The 18066-nt window shown below is 50.9% G+C and overlaps 1 protein-coding gene across 1 annotated transcript; it reads right to left on the reverse strand.

Moving 5' to 3' along the window:
• Positions 1-354: 354 nt before the first annotated feature.
• ERO1A (endoplasmic reticulum oxidoreductase 1 alpha) lies at positions 355-17889 on the reverse strand. Its single transcript, NM_001277569.2, has 16 exons — positions 17751-17889; positions 12769-12888; positions 11275-11358; positions 9800-9838; positions 9422-9498; positions 9261-9334; positions 8735-8855; positions 7974-8011; positions 6779-6790; positions 5688-5714; positions 5400-5492; positions 4341-4587; positions 3529-3598; positions 2438-2524; positions 1756-1889; positions 355-758 (listed from the first exon to the last, which is right to left on the reverse strand). The coding sequence occupies exons 1-16, from the start codon at positions 17856-17858 to the stop codon at positions 698-700; spliced, it is 1392 nt and encodes a 463-aa protein (NP_001264498.1). The 5' UTR covers positions 17859-17889; the 3' UTR covers positions 355-697.
• Positions 17890-18066: the final 177 nt, after the last annotated feature.

The raw sequence follows: 18066 nt of genomic DNA on the forward strand, positions 1-18066 counted from the left end.
CAGAAAAGTGCAGCAACACCCTGCTCTGTACCTGACTCGGGGGGAATGGTTTTAAATTGGGACAGGGGAGGTTTAGGTTGGAGATGAGGAGGAAGTTTTTCCCCCAGAGGGTGGTGACGCACTGAACAGGTTGCCCAAGGAGGCTGTGGATGCCCCATCCCTGCAGGCATTCAAGGCCAGGCTGGATGTGGCTCTGGGCAGCCTGGGCTGCTGGTTGGCGACCCTGCACATAGCAGGGGGTTGGAACTGGATGGGCACTGTGCTCCTTTGCAGCCCAGGCCATTCTAGGATTCATTCCTCCAAGCTCCTCTAAGGATGCTGTGAGGGCCAGCATGGAGTCAGGGAACAGATGAGGAACTTTCCCCGACTTTATTCAGGCTCTGCCTTCAGCTTCTGAAGGTAAAGAGAGTGGTCTCACCCCTCCAAACAATACAGCAGTAGTTAGAGAAGTCGTTCAGAGTGATCTATATAAAATAAACTTTACGTACAGTCCTCACTTCTGTACAAAACAAGGGGTTTTTGGTTCTGCACAAAATATTTGGCACCAGCAGCTTCCAGACAGACGGTCAACCAGGAGTGTGAGGCTCAGCAAATGGCTTCACCTGCAGCGCTCAGAGGGCAGTGGGGTTGTGGTGTTGGCCTATTGCTGAAGAACCCAGGAGGGGAGCAGGAAAGCTTCAGTCTTTCTCGGCTGCATTCACCGCATGGTTCGTAAGATGGCCCTGAAGTTCTCCAGCTCTCTGACGCTTGTTGAGATCCTGCGGGCAAGAAAAGCATTACAGCCACGTCTGCATCACAGCCTTCTGAATAAAGCAAGAAAGGGAGTGCTGTCAAGGAGAGCTTTGAGCAGCTCTGGGGGAGAGAATGTAGAAATTCAGCTAAATTAGGTTTTGGTTACAGCTGGGCTCTTTTTAAAGCAAATATCCACGAGGTTCTGTTACTGGGAGGCACGGAGGAACAGGATGTAACAGAGCCCAGCAGCAGTCACACAAACCCATTAACTGGAGGTCAAGAAACAGACCGTAATTACCAGCCATGCAGATGGCTGCGACTCCTTGCAGTAGGAGCTTGTTTCTTTTGAAGGCCTTTTTCAATCACTCCCCTCCTTTCCTCGCTCAATGCATTGTGGCCCCAGAGCATCAGTGAAGATGCGGGACTGGGCTGTGAGGATAAGGCCTGGGACTTTCTCTTCCTTACAGAGAGGATCTGCCTCTCCCTGCCAGGACTGCCTTCTGTTCTAAGGTTCTGAGTCACCCACATCGCTTTCTAACAGAAAGCAGAGATGTGGACCTGCACAGCTCCCCTCCTTTCCTGCCAAAGCCCTCATCCCGCTCCCCCCAGGACGGGGCTGATGGCTGCCCAATATGTGTCCCACTGCAGGGTGGAAATGGGAACAAAGTGGTGGACCTGCAGTGCTCGAAGGAGAGAGCAGAAATAGAAGAGGTAAGAAGAGCAACTTCTGTGTGGGGACAGTGCGCTCCCGGGGCAGCCACAGCGTTTCTTAACTGACACAGAGTTCTTTGTATGTTAATCCAAGCACTTCCTTCAGTTCCTTACACAAATACAGCATATAAACAAGTTGCTTTAAATTGTTCCGCCGTTGCACTTCCACATCAACATCCTCGGGCATTTGAGGGCTTCTTTGTAAGAAAGCATGACCAGAACAGAAGTTAACACCAATATTGCCAATGAAGATGGACTGATTAAGCTTAAGAGGGATGTAATGCAGCAGCACGCGTAAGGTCTCACACTAACCTTCCAAAAGCATTAAACAGAGCCACGATTTCTTGTCTTGTCAGCTGGAATCCATAGGAAGGGCCGCTTTCAGGAATCTTTTCTATCAGGCTTTCAGAGAAGAGGATCTTCAGCGCTGTGCCCAGGCCCTGTGTCTGTGTGTGACAAAGGAGATCATTTAATACAGGAGGCATCCAGAGCCTGGCACACGAACTTAACTTTGCTTCCCTTCTTCATCTTTGCAAAGGTTCCTGTTGACATCAACTGAACAGGGCAAGACTCAGACTTCACGTAACACAGCGAAGAGAAGGAAGCAGGACAGAGCCAGGACGTTCTGTTTATTTGGCATTATTTGGACAGCAGAGCTGCCCAGCAGAGGCTTCCTGCCCAGGTCTGCCCACGCAGAAGACGGAGCACAGATCTGGCTGAACCCCGGTCCCACAGCACCTCTCCCTCCCTTTTCTCAGGCTCTGTGCCCCTCCCACTCTCAGGGTGCAGCTGCAGGAGGTTCACCCAGTTTTCAACTGCAAAGACAACGGGCAGCTGCTGGCAGCCCCAGAGAGTGGGGATCCTCACACAGCTTCCTGCTCACTGGCACTGAGCTGTATCTTGGAGCTGAGATATCTAAGAACTGCCTCTGTGCTCCACGGTCCCATCAGATGAGGTGCTCCCAGTCGTGCCCCGCACTGCTGACAGAGCTCACCTGCAGCTTCCCCCACAGGCGACACTTGAAGCAGCCAACGCAGTCCATTATCTTAGAAATATTCTTGAAGTGTAGCCTGACTTCCTCCTAAGGGAAAAGAGATGTAAAGTGATCACAGTTACACACTAACCAGGTCTTCTTCCATGTACTAATCCAAATCCAATCATATTAAGTCTCTTGAGGCTAAATTCCATGGGACCAAGATGGTGAAATGGAGCAGATCCTCAGCAGGAACCACACCTGGGGGTCCTGATGGATGAGAAGCTGCACATGAACCAGCAGTGTGCGCCTGCAGCCTGAAGGCCAACTGTGTTCTGGGCTGCATTAAAGAAGGGGTGGCCAGCAGGGAGATGGAGGGGATTGTGCCCCTCTACTCAGCTCTTGTGAGGCCCCATCTGCAGTACTGCGTCTAGGCCTGGGGCCCCCAGTAGAGGAAGGATGTGGAGCTCTTGGAGAGGGTCCAGAGGAGGGCCACTAAGATGGTCAGAGGGCTGCAGCACCTCTCCTGTGAGGAAAGGTAGAGGGAACTGTGCTGGTTTAGCTTGGAGAAGAGAAGGCTGCAGGGAGACCTCATTGCGGCCTTCCAGTACTTGAAGGGAGCGTATAAACAGGAGGGGGAACGGCTGTTTGTGAGGGTGGACAGTGATAGGACAAGGGGGAATGGTTTTAAACTGAGACAGGGGAGGTTTAGGTTGGAGATGAGGAGGAAGTTTTTCCCCCAGAGGGTGGTGACGCACTGAACAGGTTGCCCAAGGAGGCTGTGGATGCCCCATCCCTGCAGGCATTCAAGGCCAGGCTGGATGTGGCTCTGGGCAGCCTGGGCTGCTGGTTGGCGACCCTGCACATAGCAGGGGGTTGGAACTGGATGAGTGTTGTGGTGTTTTTCAACCCAGGCCATTCTAGGATTCTATGATTAAGGCACACCCCACAACATGCAGCTCCCCAAACCATCCCCAAACCAGAATGAATTGAAAATATCCAATCCAGTTCCTTGAACCTACTGGGTCTCTTTCAGTGGCAGTCTTATTCCAAACACATCCAAAATACTCTGTGGGTACAAAGTATCCCAAAGGGAAGGGCTGGACAATTACCTTTAGTTTAGCAGCTTCCTTTTTATTCCCTGCAAAGAACGAGTTTTCATCAAAATGCAGCGGAAAAGACCTGAAATGGAACAAAAAGTTTTATCTCCCTGCAGTTTGTTTGTGTGGCTTAATCCAGGTTCACAGGAGTACTTGGTTAGGTATGAGAGCAGAGCTGATAGGTGTTAAAATACACCTGGACTTTCCGTGTCTGACTGCAAGCTGCTTGCTTCTCACATCTCTTGGAGGCTTTCAATTTTAGCTTGCATCTCACCTTGGAGACATTCTCAGCAATTGCTCTGTGGTTTCTAAGCAATTGTAGTCTGTTTTCTGACAGACGTAAGCAGTGAAGGCATGGGAGCGTGAGGAGAGCAATTCAAACATCCATCATGTTAGAGACACCCATTCCCACCTGGTTCTGGTACCTTCCGCTCCTCATACTCTGAATGCTGCCCATCAGCCCAAACCTCCATTATGTGCATGGTTGGGATTTTTTCTAGCCAAAAACATGACAGCAGGACTGGCATTTCACAGATGACTCACCCAGGTAGCCAATTTCAGGACTGATGTGGAGGAGGTTATTAAATTCAACTCCGCTAAATCAAAAAGGCAGCCTAGGCTATTAAGCTGTGGGCTTAATTACCCTGTTTTGCAATCTGAATGCAGATACCAACGAACTCCCAACAATGCTACCAAATCATGCTATCCCACTCCAAGAAGGAACCCAGAACCTGCCTTTCTAGGAGCTTTAAGTGAAAGGTTAAGCACGCTCAGAGATGCCAGGGTTGAAAGAGCCATTCTCCCCAGGTACCGAACGTAATTACTTGGCCAGATGGAGAACTTCCAGCAATAGGTTCTTGATTTCTGCATCGTGACTTTGATTCCCCGTGTACAGCTGGAAACCTGGGCGCTCAAAGAAGGGCAGCACTTTGGACAGAGCCCGCAGCTCAATCAGGTAGAGAAAATAGAGGTTCTTCAGTCTTCTGGGGCCTTCCCCTCTGGTGACAACCTCATCAAACCTCTGCTGGAACTCTGTAACGTTGGGGCCCCATTTCTTCTCTGACCAAGTATCTGAGGGCACAAAAACAAAGACATGAGGTGGACAGCTATTAGTTCTAGTTCACTTCCTCCCAAAGTCCCAAGCTAAATGGTGAAATGCATCTCTAAACGAAGAGATCCCAGCTTTTAACAGCCAATGCCCTCCCACTAATCCCAACTGTTCCAAGCTGTCTCCTGTGGCCAAGGTCTACCTTGTTCATGCAGTGCGGGGCACAGGCTCAGACTTCCTGAAGGATATAGCTGTAGTTTAGAGTGATATCTGTAGACCAAGCCTACCAGATTTATTTCATTACAGCACAGACCTTGGCTACATGGCACAAGCAAATCATGCTCTCACATTACCCTATATTTCCAACACCAGGGTTGAAATTGAGATTTGTCAGATAGCTGCTTGTGGATAAAGGAATGCAAAGAAAGTGGGAATGGCACATGGAAAAAGCTCAAAGGTCTTGGAGAAGCCCAGCCAAGCATTTCTCAGTCTGGATGAAATTACTGCTAAACTGACTGCCATAAAAACAGGCTAGGGAGAGAGATGCAATTAGAAATACACTCCAAAATAACCTTGGAGGAAGAATAAAAGGCATACGTGCTGGAAGTCTCGGCACAGAGCACAGCCCAGCCATTTGCAGACCCAAAGGCGTGCAGCAAGAGCATTCCTGATTTTGTTACACAACCTGTGTGCTGAGGGAAAGAGAAGAAGAGCACAAAAGCAGCCCTGAGCCCTGCTGGGATGGGCTGCACTAGCATTCAGCTGAGCCACGGATGTGAAGGCTGTGCCAATTAAGAGCTGATGCAGGAGAGCTCAGGCAGGAAGTGGCAGTTACCTTGTAAGAGGTACCTGGCGCTCAGGTGAATGTTGATGCTTGCATGGAGACCAGAAATGAGCCTGTAGAAAGCTCGTTTCTCTACGCAGACACCTGGAGAAAAAAAGGAAAAAAAAAAAAAAAAAGCCAACAAGCATTTTAAGATATTGAAAGCATATACTGAATTTTCCTCTCCTGACTGCCAGGCAGATCTCACCCAACCCCAGAGCAGAAAGCAGCCCCCACCCACTCCACGGCCATTCTGCACTCATCCCAAGAAGAGCGGCCAGGTTTAGAGAAAAGGATTACCTTTCAACCACTTGTAAAACATCTGCCCTGCAAACAGAAGGAAAAAGAGCACATCAGTCTGAGGTGCCTTGCAGCAGCAGGAAGGCTCTAACACACCAAGGCATTTTTAAAATGCTTGTTTGTATTTTGAAACATGTTTCAGGGGACAACAGGATGATGCACTAACATGACAGGGCTGGACCCCAGAACTGGATCACTGGAACAGGTTGCCCAAGGAGGCTGTGGATGCCCCATCCCTGCAGGCATTCAAGGCCAGGCTGGATGTGGCTCTGGGCAGCCTGGGCTGCTGGTTGGTGACCCTGCACATAGCAGGGGGTTGGAACTGGATGAGCACTGTGCTCCTTTGCAACCCAGGCCACTCTATGATTTTATGACCCCCTTGCCCCCCTGCTCCCATGGCTAAAAACTTGACACCACCCTTGAGACCACACCCAGAGCAACTCTGCTCACTCCAGTTTGCAGAAGCAGGGATAGAGGTGGTAGAAGAGAGCAAAAACAGCTTTCCTCCCCACTCTTCTGCCTGGCTGATGTCTCTATAAGACAGTGTGGTGGCAGCAGACAGACATAACGCATGGATTCTTCCCACCCACCTCAGCAAGGGCTGGAGGAGGGAAAACCACTGTGTGATGCTGTGACCTACAGGGAAACAAAGGCCACAGATTGTTTTTCTTTACTGCTAACTGTGGGGAAAGGGTATTTTTATTAGAAAGAAATAAAACAATGCAACCAAATGTGAACAATCACACAAGGCAGTGTTTCCCACTGACCCCTGCTACCACCTGCTTGGAAATAATCTGGAGAACAGAAAAGGGTTTGGAAATAGTTTGGAGACAGGAATGATGTTCCATAGACAGGCCCAGTACCACAGAGCACAAACAGCTCCGAGGCTCAGCCCTTCCAGCAGGGAGCCCTGCAGTGAGGCACTCAGCTCCCACCAACTCTGCCTTCCAAAAGCACAGCCTGACAGCTGCTTCCTCAGCAGTAACCAGCACTGAAAAGAGCTCACGCCATGAATCCTGAAGACTCCCAATTCTTGTGTTTTTAACAAGAGGACCTGTTTCTGGTATGGGTAAAAACAGAGTGCCACTCACCTCCATCGTCTCCTGATGAGAGAAAGGCACGAGTGGTGGGGGGAGAGGAGAAAAAAAGAAGATAATTACACACAACCAAAGCTAAACTCCAAAGCACAAACATTAAGATTGCTCTGCTAACCTGCTCTGACAAAAGGATGAGCCTTCCTAAGGAGGTTCATACATTTTCCAAACAAAACATGATCTCAATAACTGCAGCAGCAAAGCACCCGGTGAGCAATGCTCCCATATAACCTGACCCACACAGGAGGGAGCCGTATTTGCAGAGGAAGTAAAACTACACAGTTAAAGCAGAGACTGGAGAACAGGAAATGCAACTGCCTCCTGTACGACCTCTGACAAGATACTCAGAGACCCCATCTCTGCTTCCTGCAAATGGCTGGTGAGTTGCATCAACACAGGCATCAGGTCTGACCCTGTTCTCATGTCCTGTTTCTTTCTCGCAGACAGAACCGCAGTCCTTCCATGGTGCCCGTGATATTTCATTCATCCCCTGCCCCAAACAACAGCAGTGCTCATGGGAAACACTGGGATTTTAAAGGGCATTGTATACTTAGTTCACTATTGCTGTGCTTAAAGTATCACTCCTCCATGCAAGGCTCAAAGGAGTGGGAAAAACACCTGCACAGGTTAGGGAAAGTCCAGAGATCACCTCGGAGGACACTGCTGGAGTGGTGTTCAGGCCAAAAAACTGGGGAGGCTGATGACGTTCTAATGTCTGAGCACGATGGGGCATCAGGAAACACAGGCTCTCTTAGCAGCCTTGAGTCCACAGCATTCTGTATGCTACTGAGACCCCTCCCAACTTTCATTTACACTGTTAATTCTTTGCCTCTAAGGCAGAGTTTCTCCTATTAAATGGTTTCCCCCGAGGGTTCCAGCCAGGGTCTTATTTCAGTCCTTCCCAGACGGTTTGGCATTGCCGAGCACAGAAAGCGGTGACTCAGGGGTCAGCTCTGTCCCCAGCCTCTCCAAGACCCACATTTCTTCTAGGACTCAGAATCAGACCTCCCTTCTCCATGATGGATGCTGAACAGTCCTCCTGATGCCATTCCATTGGCCGTAACTATTCTAGACTTGATCAAGAGCTGTAACGGCTCTCATTCAGCAGAAGTAGCTCACATAGTATTTGCTGCTGTTGTAGCTCAGAGCAGTACTCTACGAAACCACTTAGCAAGATGAATACATGACTCACCTCTACCAGATGTCAAAGGTCTTTTCACATTCTGAGGCCTAAGAGGAAAAAAAACAATAAATCATTGAGGTAAGTAAATACATGACTGTCTCCTTGTTGTGCAGAACCAACGGCAGAAGAAACTACTTTTCTGCAGCCAAATAGCCCAGGAAGATCTAAGAGGTCCTCCTACTCCAAGAGAAAAAGGGTAAAGGGAGATGAGGTTTTCTCTTTTTTTCTTCCTTCTTTGTAAAAATAAACAAACAAACAAAAAAAACCCACAACAGCTGGGGAAAATCCAGTGCCTAGAGGAGTGCTTGTGGACATTATCTCATGGCCCTGGTGCAACATGATGCTGTAGTGTGCAGAGGGAAGAAATCACTGGAAAGGTAACAGCAGGTAAGACCACAGATCAGTGTCCAGCAGCACAGCCCCAGGGGCAAACCTCAGCAGAGATCCAACTGGCAAAGACTGGGGAGGGAGCTCCCCTCACTGGTATGACACCCAGGGAGAACAGGGCTGCGTGATGAAGACCACATCACACCAAAGATGCGCACCATGCAGGCTGCTGCCTTTCCACTCTGCACAGCTGTGGTACAAAGGACAGCCTGGGGCAGCCGTGGGGCTCATCCCCTGCTCTGACAGCCTGCACTGTGCAAGCATTGCAGCCAAGACTGGAAGGTGGGGATTAATGGAGCAGCTGTAGCACGTGCAGCCCCTCTGTAGAAGTCAGGGCTCACAGTGACTAAAGGTTTGTGGCACCTGTGTCCCAAAGCACCTACTTGAAGCAGTTTTCTTCATAAATACTGTTCCATATCTTCCAGGCATCAGGTCCTTTGTAGCCAGTATAGCGCTCAGGATTCAGCAGTAAATCCACATATTCTGCGTCGGGAGAATGGATGTCTGTGGAGCAGAATGCTGGGTCAGTGACAACAGCTTCTAAAGAATGACATCTTCCAAAGCCAATCCAGCCACCCCTGTGCATACTGAACAGCCCTCCAAAAAGGCAGGTGCACAGTGACCCACTGCAGCAGCTCTCTGGCACTCTGAGCTATCACAGTGCAAGGCCACAGATGGCAAAGCCAACTCTGAGCGTGCTCAACCAAGTCACTTACTTGCTAAGCTCTGCAAGAGCCTGAACAGCAATGAAGCTTTTGATTACTTTCAAAACACTGAGGGTAGGAGATGGGGGGGGAGAAGAAATTACATATATGCTTTAAGCTTGCTGGAATACTACATGTTAGCCTCAAAGCTCTGCAGAGAACTTGAACTGCTTAAGACTTTGTCAGACCAAACAGATCACTATACCATCAGCTTCACAGAAGCTGTCTGAAGAGTCATCGTGCCACGTCCACTGGAGCACTGCCTGCTGGGTTTCCTTGCTGCAAGGAAAGGACGAAGAGCATCACACAGAGCACTGATGCTGAGGTTCCTTCAAGGCAACTATGGGCTGTGGGAAGAAGTCATACCTCAATGACTCATCCACAGCCCCAAGTCTGTTGGCTTCTTCACATTCTTCAGCACGGCTGTTGGCTTCCTCTGAATACTGCATTGAGAAGCAAAGCGAAGATTAAAACACGGCCTTTCTGATGTTATAATTTGGCCTTTACTGCACGTACAGTTTAAGCATTAGAAACACTTCTATGATTCATCCTGGTTGATACTTCCACAGGATGTCTGCAAATATTCAGAGCCTTGTGCAGCTGTGGGGATTGCTGCAGGGACTCACAGCAGGCTCTGACACCCTGCCTGGGCTTGGGGAAGCCTCCAAGAAGGCTTTTATCAGTTACAGTGACTCAAAGTCAGCCCTACAAGCAGCGTCACTTTGTGCATGCAGACAAACCTACCTTGTAACCTGCAGATCTGATTCCATCAGGGACTTCGTCCTGAAAGACAAAATTGGGCATGTGGTACACGTGAAGCTGACAGAGCCTTTCAGTCTAATGTTTGAAAAAGATTAGGAAGGTTACTGCTGCTCCCAGAGCTTAAAAGGAATCAAAGCCCCCAGCTTAGCTTACACCACCTCTAATTACTGGCTCCTCCATAGACTAAAGTTAAGCAATATTCCTGGTGTTTTGTTTTGATTTTTCGCAAGACTCTCATTCTCAGTAGGTCAGCAGCCTTCCACAGGTGCTCCACCAGGCTGTGCTCTGCTCACCAAGCACAAGGTAGAAGATGCCAACCCAGACTTCAGCAGAGCTGCTGGCTGCCTTCCTGCCTCCAGGTGATGGCAGAAACCCAGCCGCCTCTTTTCAGATACTGCACTTCTCAGCCCTGATATATGTCATCCTGCAGCCTCCCACAGCAGCTGTATGGAATCACCACTGAAGGAGTTGTTGGAAGGGTAGGGTAGTCCACGGGAGAGGGGAATGAGGATTTATACAAGGAGTGATGTTCATACACACGCTGCATTCTGTTGTTGCACGGTGCCATATCACCTCAAACATTTTCTCTCAGCCAAGCCAACAGCTGCATTACTCCAGGTTTCACAGAGCTCCCAGGTGAGAGGGACACACATCTCCATGGCATTATACTTAAGCCATACATGAAAATAAGCTACAGTTGTTTGGTAAATGCATGCAATTAGGGTCTCATACTGCCCTTGCACTGAACCATCAGCACAGCACATCCCAGTGCAGCGTCAGCACACAGAGTGCTCTGGAGACCCCAGAAGGAGGCTGTAAGACAGCATTCTGTCTTACAGACAGGGGCATTTTCACCATGTCTACCAACCCAGCAACCAACTCCTAATTCCCTCTCTCTCTCTTCCCCTTCTTTTCAGACAGACACCTGCAGTCACCATGTTTTCTTCTAGCTCAGTGAACAAACCCCTCCTGTCCAGGATGCAAGGGCAAAGGTGTCTACTTTTGTGCTGGGAAACAGAGGACTCTGAAAGAGCTATTTTATGTATAGAGACTGCTGGAAAGGGCTTGGCTGAATTCATCAGACAAAACAGCAAATCACTGTGTAGCTCATAGGCTAACAGGGTGAATGTGCTGGCAATTAACACAGTATACAGCAGCAGAGGATTTGCCCCTAAAATGATTTTGCCAATGCCTCAAATAAAAGAGGGGCCAGGACAAGAGTTTCCATTCGTGGAGGGCTGGCTGTCAGAAACCCAGCCTTTCTTTAAGGTGTCAGAATTTAGCATTTCAGCTTTTCTTTAGGGATCCCAGCAGTACTGTGCCTGAGAAAGCCTCCCTTGCAGCCACAGCAGAACTGTGGCTCAGCAGTCAGCACAGTAAGATATTCACCTGCTTTTTACTCTGGGGCCACAAAGGCCAAATAGAGAAAACAGTGAAGTGAATGATTCTCTACTTACAGATGGGCAGGGTTTTACAGCACAGTCTCTTATTCCGCAGTGACTGTTGTCATTCCAGAAAGGACACGGTTTCTTTAGGTTTACCTAAAAATAACACATTATCCTGTTACACGTTTCTTCCATGCAGCCAAGCCAACCTTCCACATCACAGCCTGCCAGCATGCACTGGTATCTCACTGAAAGGCTTCTGCTAACAAAACCTAGTGCAGGGCTGAGTACTCAGTGCAAGAGCAGGCAGGTGTCCTTCACTTCAAACCAAGGCCTGATTTCAGTCTGCCACCCTCATTCATGGGTGTCTCATACAGGATGTGCATCCCCATGCAGCACGGCCAAGACTATCTGCGCCATGTGTACGTTTCTCACTCACACCTTGATGCTCTTTGTGCACTGACAACCTTTTCTGGTTGGGTATTTTGTATCCCTAATAGGCCAGCAGGTCTGCTGGTGATTTTACATGGAGCTGTTCTAATCTGCACTGCAGCGAAGTTCATAGGATCATAGGATGGCCTGGGCTGAAAAGGACCACAGTGCTCATCCAGTTCCAACCCCCTGCTATGTGCAAGGTCACCAACCAGCAGCCCAGGCTGCCCAGAGCCACATCCAGCCTGGCCTTGAATGCCTGCAGGGATGGGGCATCCACAGCCTCCTTGGGCAACCTGTTCAGTGCGTCACCACCCGCTGGGGGAAAAACTTCCTCCTCATCTCCAACCTAAACCTCCCCTGTCTCAGTTCCAAACCATTCCCCCTTGTCCTATCACTGTCCACCCTCACAAACAGCCGTTCCCCCTCCTGTTTATACGCTCCCTTCAAGTACTGGAAGGCCACAATGAGGTCTCCCCAGAGCCTTCTCTTCTCCAAGCTAAACAAGCCCATTTCCCTCAACCTTTCCTCATAGGAGAAGTTGAGAACATCTTAAACCCTTCTTACAGAAGAACGAATTGATTTTTTTTTTTTTGCCTGTTGAAACAACCAGGAAACAGTCATTGTTCAGCACCTGCCCTTGGCAAGTAAGGTTCTGGCCACGACCCAAGCACACCCAAACAAACCCACAGTTAGTCACACATATGCAATTTCACTGAACAGGAGTAAATGTCATCTAACAATGATGGCCTGGCATAACAGCAATCACTTCATCTGATTGTCTGACAACTAAACCAGGCTTTCCTCGTTGACAGGAAGGCACTAAGAGTATCCTCGTTATGCAATTTGGACTCTCCGTCATCAGCTCTTTTGAGCCCTAATTCAACAAACTGTTCTGCTGCTTCAGTTCCTCAGAGGAAACAACACATAAGGAAACATCTTTAACAGAGAGGCTGAGGATGCCCCACTTCTGGAGGCGTCCAAGGCCAGGTTGGATGGGATCCTCGGCAGCCTGACTGAAATTGGGGTATCTGATTTGAAGAGATCAGCAATAACTTTCAAGGGAAAAAAAACCAAAAAAAGCATAGCAAATTATTGACAAATATTCACGTATTTCTTGTATGAGAAACTTACTTTGTAGTATCTGAAATAGTCGCTTTCCAGAAGTTGATTCAGCCTAGGAAACAGCTTGTAGTTGTTGAAGGCATCGATGGTTTCTACATCGCAGGTGCAGTCGTCTAAATGGCCAGTGACCTGTTGGTACAGAACATCAGGGAGCACAAACAAGTTGGTCAGCACTGTTCCAGAGCATAGAGAACACAATTCAGGATTTCCTTTCATTTTCGCAGCGACTCATTGCCCTAAAACTGACCCAAACGAAGCAGCACTGGTTTAGTGGGCATGGTGGTGATGGGTGATGGGTTGGTGGCTGGACTTGATGATCTTAGAGCTCTTTTCTTACTTTAATGGTTTTATAAAGCTGAATGTGCTGAACTGCTGAAGAATTCCTTGTGATGCATCCTTTAGGACCTGTCCTTTGCCTGTTGTTGGAGGCAAGCTATTTTTATAGATAGGACAAGGGGGAATGGTTTTACACTGAGACAGGGGAGGTTTAGGTTGGAGATGAGGAGGAAGTTTTTCCCCCAGAGGGTGGTGACGCACTGAACAGGTTGCCCAAGGAGGCTGTGGATGCCCCATCCCTGCAGGCATTCAAGGCCAGGCTGGATGTGGCTCTGGGCAGCCTGGGCTGCTGGTTGGCGACCCTGCACATAGCAGGGGGTTGCAACTGGATGAGCACTGTGCTCCTTCTCAACCCAGGCCATTCTAGGATAAAACACATTTTTCCCCTAACACACATAGGTGTCTTAAGAGTTTACTGATGCCAGAGCAACAGGCAGCAGGCAGGCACTGCCATCTCTTCAGAGGGCAGAGATAACACACATACAGCTAGACAGGTCACAGATGTTTTTATCAAGACCAAACCCAGCAGACACAGCAGCCCAGGCTCTGGTTTGACACCATTATGCCACTCCGGGCAGGGTGGCTCACAGCCAAGAGCTGCCGTCTGCATAAGGGTCTAATTAAGCAACAATAATGCCACCAAAGGTTACGGCACTTAACTAAAGTCCTCGCTGTCAACTGACTGTGCTGCGGCCATTTATTTGATTTGATCAGAGCCACTGAGACTGCAACAGCCCTTCCCTGTGCCCCTGGCAGCCATTTGGCAAGGAAACACCTGTTGCAGATCTGATGCAGGAAGCCAACACTCCTTGCATCATCCTGAACAACTCCCGCTGTGTGTAAGCCCGGCAGAAAACAAAACCAAAGCACCGCAAATTCAGCTGTGGCTTTCTGACACGTAGCTCGCTGCCTGGGTGAGAAAGATACACAGCAGAAGGAAGTCTGCCGCTTCCCAACCCCACGATGAGTCCTCAGGGAAATCACCGTGTCCACAAAGTCAGCATACCACTCATCTCAATTGGGCACCACGGAATTTTCCTGCACGCTGAGGCAGCAATACAACACTTCTCAATGGGTATTGTTGATTTATGAAGCGAGGGTGGGACATTCACAGTGAGAAATCCCCTCACTGCCTCTGTCGCAGAAGCTCACCAGGTCCTGGCAGCAGCCAGCACAAAGCATTGCACACAGGCCACAAGCCTGCAAGGAAGGCCACAAGCCTCAAGGAAAAGCCTCCAAGGAAAAGTGCCCTTTGCAATCAGGGCAAAACAAATTACTATGCATGGAGGAAAGATGAAGAGCCCTGCGAGAAGCACGGAACACACGGCCTGATGCGTATCCAGAGGGCCCTCAGCTCACTCAGAGAGGCCATCACCGCTGCAGCAGCAGAGCTCCGTGCCCTCTTTCCAAGAAGGAAGGCAATGAGCACTCACAGAAAGGGGACGGGAAGAAATAGCAGCCTGGGTTGGACCCACAGCACCTTAAAGGAACGTGCAGGTTCCCCCTGGGCAGAAGGAACCCATGCTCAGGCTTAGCGTGGGACTCAGGGCTTAGGAAACAAAGCTTTTTCATCGAAGGCACAGATATTTTAGACTGAGCCACACTGATTTCAGTGGGTGTGAAAGGAAATAGTGAGCCACAGTGCCCTTTGCCACCTGAGCAAATCATCAGTGCTAAGTCACTGTGATTTGGAGGTTTCCTTCTGTTTCTTGCATTCACATTGAAGCTCAGCACCTCGCTGCACTGTACTCTGTCACACGTTTTGCAAACTAATGAAAACTCAGAGTACCAGCAAAGCAATTAAGATTTCCACTAGCCTAAACCACCCCCATAAAAAAAAAAAACCAGCACCGATTTGCTAATCCAGTTACCCAACGTGAAGCTGTTGAGAAATTAAGAAGGCTCATCAACAAAAATAGAAAAGCCCAAACCACACATTTGTCTGCATTTCCTGGAAGCCCGGCAAGCCCTGAGCAAGGCAGCTCGCAGACTGGGCCATGCCTCAGCTGCCCTAGAAATTACCTTCAGAAACATCTGCAGAACCTTCAGCTGGCCCTGCCTAGAGCTGGGGGTGCCCCATCCCTGGAGGTGCCCAAGGCTGTGGATGGGCCCTGGGCAGCCCAAGCTGGGGGCACCCAGTCCACAACAGGGGTTGGGACGGGATGGTCTTCAAATCCCACCCAAACCAACCCAACCCATGATTCTGTGTAACGTTTGTACCAGGCCTGAATTTGCAAGACTGAGTGACCAAACCAAGCTAGGACTAACCCAGCACAATACCACCCTGCAAAGAACTCCAGGTGAAGCACCATAAGCACCCTCCTGAGGGTGATGCCTTAAGACACCCTCCCTCCTCCCAGAACATCTCCATCTTCAGCCTGCAATACTTCAACCAGTTCTTTCAGCTGAAACATAACTTCACCAGGTCCCAAACGCATGCCACGTGCTTCCTGGCACCTGTGAATCACTGAGCTCAGCAGCAGCGATAGGTTTTGCTCCACCCAGGCGGGGTGTGGGAGCTCAACATGACATGGGACGGGTATTCAGGGCTGGGTCTGCCCAGCAGGGAGAGATGCAACGGAGCCGCCAGGACAGATGCGCGCCCCAATGGCTCCAGCTGCTGAGCAAGCAGCCAGGGAGGTGTTCTGCTGGCTCTTCACAATGCCACAGCACTGATGCATCCTCCATGGGTGCGTACCACAGGTTGGAACATCACCACACGTGGACTCTGCATCATCCTTAGGTTTGGCCTTTGCTTTGTTCTCCTTTGTCTCCATCCCAGGCTCCACCAGTGATCTTCATCTCTTCCCACTTCACTCAGCATCACAGAAATGCTCCCGGGCAGTGGATTGAGGGCTTTCTTTTCTCGCTACAGGTTCCCTCCCTGACCCACACACTGCCACTTATTGCACAGCTAGGCAGGAAAGAGGGCAAACTCCCTTCTGCATCTCCTACCTGCAGCTTGAACAGAGCACAGGAATACTACAGTGGGGATGTATCACCTCCAAGCATCTCTTAGAAAAGAATGTGCAGCTCCAGCTTCACCCAGAGGGTGGTGACGCACTGAACAGGTTGCCCAAGGAGGCTGTGGATGCCCCATCCCTGCAGGCATTCAAGGCCAGGCTGGATGTGGCTCTGGGCAGCCTGGGCTGCTGGTTGGCGACCCTGCACATAGCAGGGGGTTGGAACTGGATGGGCACTGTGGGCCTTTTCAACCCAGGCCATGGGGCAGAGTGGCTGGAAGACTGTGCAGAGGAAATGGACCTGGGGGTGTTGATTGACGCTAGAATGAATGTGAGCCAGCAGTGTGCCCAGGTGGCCACGAAGGCCAATGGCATCCTGGCTTGTATCAGAAATAGTGTGGCCAGCAGGAACAGGGAAGTGATTGTCCCCCTGTACTCAGCACTGGTGAGGCCGCACCTCGAGTACTGCGTCCAGTTTTGGGCCCCTCACTGTAAGAAAGACATCGAGGCCCTGGAACGTGTCCAGAGGAGGGCAACACAGCTGGTGAGGGGTCTGGAGCACAGGCCTTATGAGGAGCAGCTGAAGGAGCTGGGATTGTTCAGTCTAGAGAAGAGGAGGCTCAGGGGAGACCTCATTGCTCTCTGCAACTACCTGATGGGAGGTTGTGGTGAGCTGGGGGTCAGCCTCTTCTCCCATGTGACAGTGATAGGACGAGAGGGAATGGCTTCAAGCTGCACCAGGGAAGGTTCAGGCTGGACGTTAGGAAATACTACTTGTCTGAAAGGGTGGTCAGGCACTGCAATGGGCTGCCCAGAGAGGTGGTGGAGTCACCAAGCCTGGAGGTGTTCAAAGAGTGTTTGGATGTTGTGTTGAGGGACATGGCTTAGCGAGAACCATTGGTGAAGGGCGAATGGTTGGACTGGGTGATCCTGTGGGTCTTTTCCGACCTTAGCAATTCTATGATTCTATGATTCCAGTGCTCTGGGCAGTGCCTCCCATGCCACCCCACAGGGACGGCAGGCATTAGGTATGAACTGCTGCCCCCCAGCTCTCTGGGGAGCACCAATTGAACAAGAATGCAAGAGTGGCTTGAAAGTGTGCTCAGGTAACAAGGAGGTAACTCAGTGCCCACGCTCACCCCTACTGACAGGGGGGTGACCAGGGAAACCCCCCGAAGGACAGCAGCAACAAACCACAGCACAGCACAGCGCCAGTCCTCCGTGCCGAGGAATGAAGCCTGCAAGCCGTCCGTGTGCCAGGACAGCAGTGCTTTTAGCAGCAAGGGCTGCTCGTACCACACTGCGCTCCTGACTCAGCCTGACGAGGCAAACCTCAGAGAAGCAGGAAAGGCACAGCGATAAAAAAGTGAAAAGCACGCGGTTCAGCTCTCTATCTCCACTGGTTTTTATCTGCCGAAGCCGCCCAGAAGGTAAAGCCCCAGCCGAGCCGCTCGTTTTCTTTTCCCACTCCCGATTCACGTTTCAGCGCCGATTTATAACGCAGCCCCTTTCCGAAAGGAGCGACCACGGAGCGCTGAGCGCACCGCAACCACCGGCACTCACGCGAAGTTCAGCGAGCGGCAATCCACCCCCCGGGAGGCGACCCCAGCACCGCGGCTCGGAAGGCACGGCGGGTTGGGAGCCCCCGGCTCCGCCCCCCGCACAACCGGCGCACCCCCCGCCGCAGCCCACCTGGCAGAAGCAGCGGCGCTCCGCCGATCCGGGCGACCCGCGAGGCAGGGCGGGCAGCAGAAGGGCGGCGAAGCCCAACGCCCGCAGCAGCGCTCCGCCCGCCGCCATCTCAGCCGCACCGCTGCCGCCGCCGAGGCCTGAAGGAGCCGCGCACCGCCGCGCACCGCCACGCACCGCCCCGCTCCGCCCCGCCCCGCCCCGCCCCGTTCCGGCCCGGGGGTGCGGCCGCCCCGCCGGCTCCGCGCGGCTCTGCACGCAGCCCAGCGCGGGGTCACGCTGTGGTTTTGTCCCACCCCGAGCTGACGGCGGACGTCGT

The sequence above is a fragment of the Gallus gallus genome, chromosome 5 (assembly GCF_016699485.2).
Source record: "Gallus gallus isolate bGalGal1 chromosome 5, bGalGal1.mat.broiler.GRCg7b, whole genome shotgun sequence".
Lineage (NCBI taxonomy): Eukaryota > Metazoa > Chordata > Aves > Galliformes > Phasianidae > Gallus > Gallus gallus.